Raw genomic sequence first — 1,106 nt, 5'->3', positions numbered from 1 at the left:
GGGCCTGGGCCCGAGCAGCAGCCGCGGGGCTCCCCGGAGGCGCCGGCCGCCCAGGACGCGTCCAGAACAGGTGACGTTCTCCTCCAGGCCGGGCCCCTTGTTGAGTGCGACGCTGGCGGCGGGCCTGACCCTGCCTCTCTCGACCCACCCTCTGAGCCCTCGATTGACCGTATTTGTTTGCTGTTTTCTGACGTGACTTCACTGAAAAGCTTTGACTCTCTTACAGGCTGTGGAGATATTATTGCAGACCCAGAGGAGGGGCCAGGGCCCAGTTGTGACAAGACGGCCCCGGGAGCAGGCAAGCCAGCCCTCTCTAAAAAGAACGCCGGCCTGCTGGCCTACCAAGGAGGCGGCGAAGAGATGGCCAGCCCAGACGAGGTGGACAACACCTACCTCCAGGAATTCTGGGACATGCTCTCCCAGACGGAGGAGCCAGCACGAGGTCCCCACGAGGTGACCGCGAAGGGCCCCGGGGCAGCGGAGGCCAAGGGACTTCCGGAGGCCACCCGCGAGGCCAGGAGGGTGGAGGCGGCCAAGGAGGTGTCCTTGATCAAGCGCAGGCGGCTCCACCGGATCCCCATAGAGCCCCAGCCCAAGGAGGTCGCCCAGCCGCCGGAGAAGGAGCCGCAGGAGGCCGTGCCCAACAGCGACGAGGGCTACTGGGACTCCACCACGCCAGGCCCGGAGGAGGACAGTACCGCGGGGGGCAGCGGCAAGAAGGCCGGCCTGCCCCGGGACAGCTACAGTGGGGACGCCCTCTACGACCTGGACGCCGAGCCCGACGACAGCCCCCCGGTCCCTCCCGCCCACGAAGGCACGCCCTGCCCGTCCCGGTTAAAGCCGGTGTCCCCGGTCACCATCACATGCCCCTTGCGAACGCCAGGCAGTTTGCTGAAGGACTCCAAAATCCCCATTAGCATCAAGCACCTCTCCAACCCCCACTCCAGCCACCCGGCCGGCCACCAGCAGCCCACGCGCAGTGAGACGCCTCGAACGAAAATCCCCGTGTCCAAAGTCCTGGTTCGCAGGGTCAGCAACCGGGCCTTGGCTGGGACCACTCTGCGGCCGGCGGCGGGCCATGAGGGGGCCAAAAAGGTGTGAGTTGG

General features: G+C 67.0%; 1 protein-coding gene across 1 annotated transcript; it reads left to right on the top strand.

Moving 5' to 3' along the window:
• Positions 1-6: 6 nt before the first annotated feature.
• Positions 7-1,101, top strand: AMER2 (APC membrane recruitment protein 2; the record flags this gene model as incomplete). Its single annotated transcript, XM_045294060.1, has 2 exons — positions 7-70; positions 227-1,101. Coding segments are annotated over 2 exons (939 nt in total), but the record flags the coding sequence as incomplete, so codon positions are not given.
• Positions 1,102-1,106: the final 5 nt, after the last annotated feature.

Source organism: Echinops telfairi, unplaced genomic scaffold, assembly GCF_000313985.2.
Source record: "Echinops telfairi isolate 266 unplaced genomic scaffold, ASM31398v2 ScPeMD7_2565;HRSCAF=3150, whole genome shotgun sequence".
In the NCBI taxonomy this organism is placed as follows: domain Eukaryota; kingdom Metazoa; phylum Chordata; class Mammalia; order Afrosoricida; family Tenrecidae; genus Echinops; species Echinops telfairi.
The sequence above is the reverse complement of the archived record's forward strand: the minus strand, read 5'-3'. Positions and strand labels throughout refer to the sequence as shown.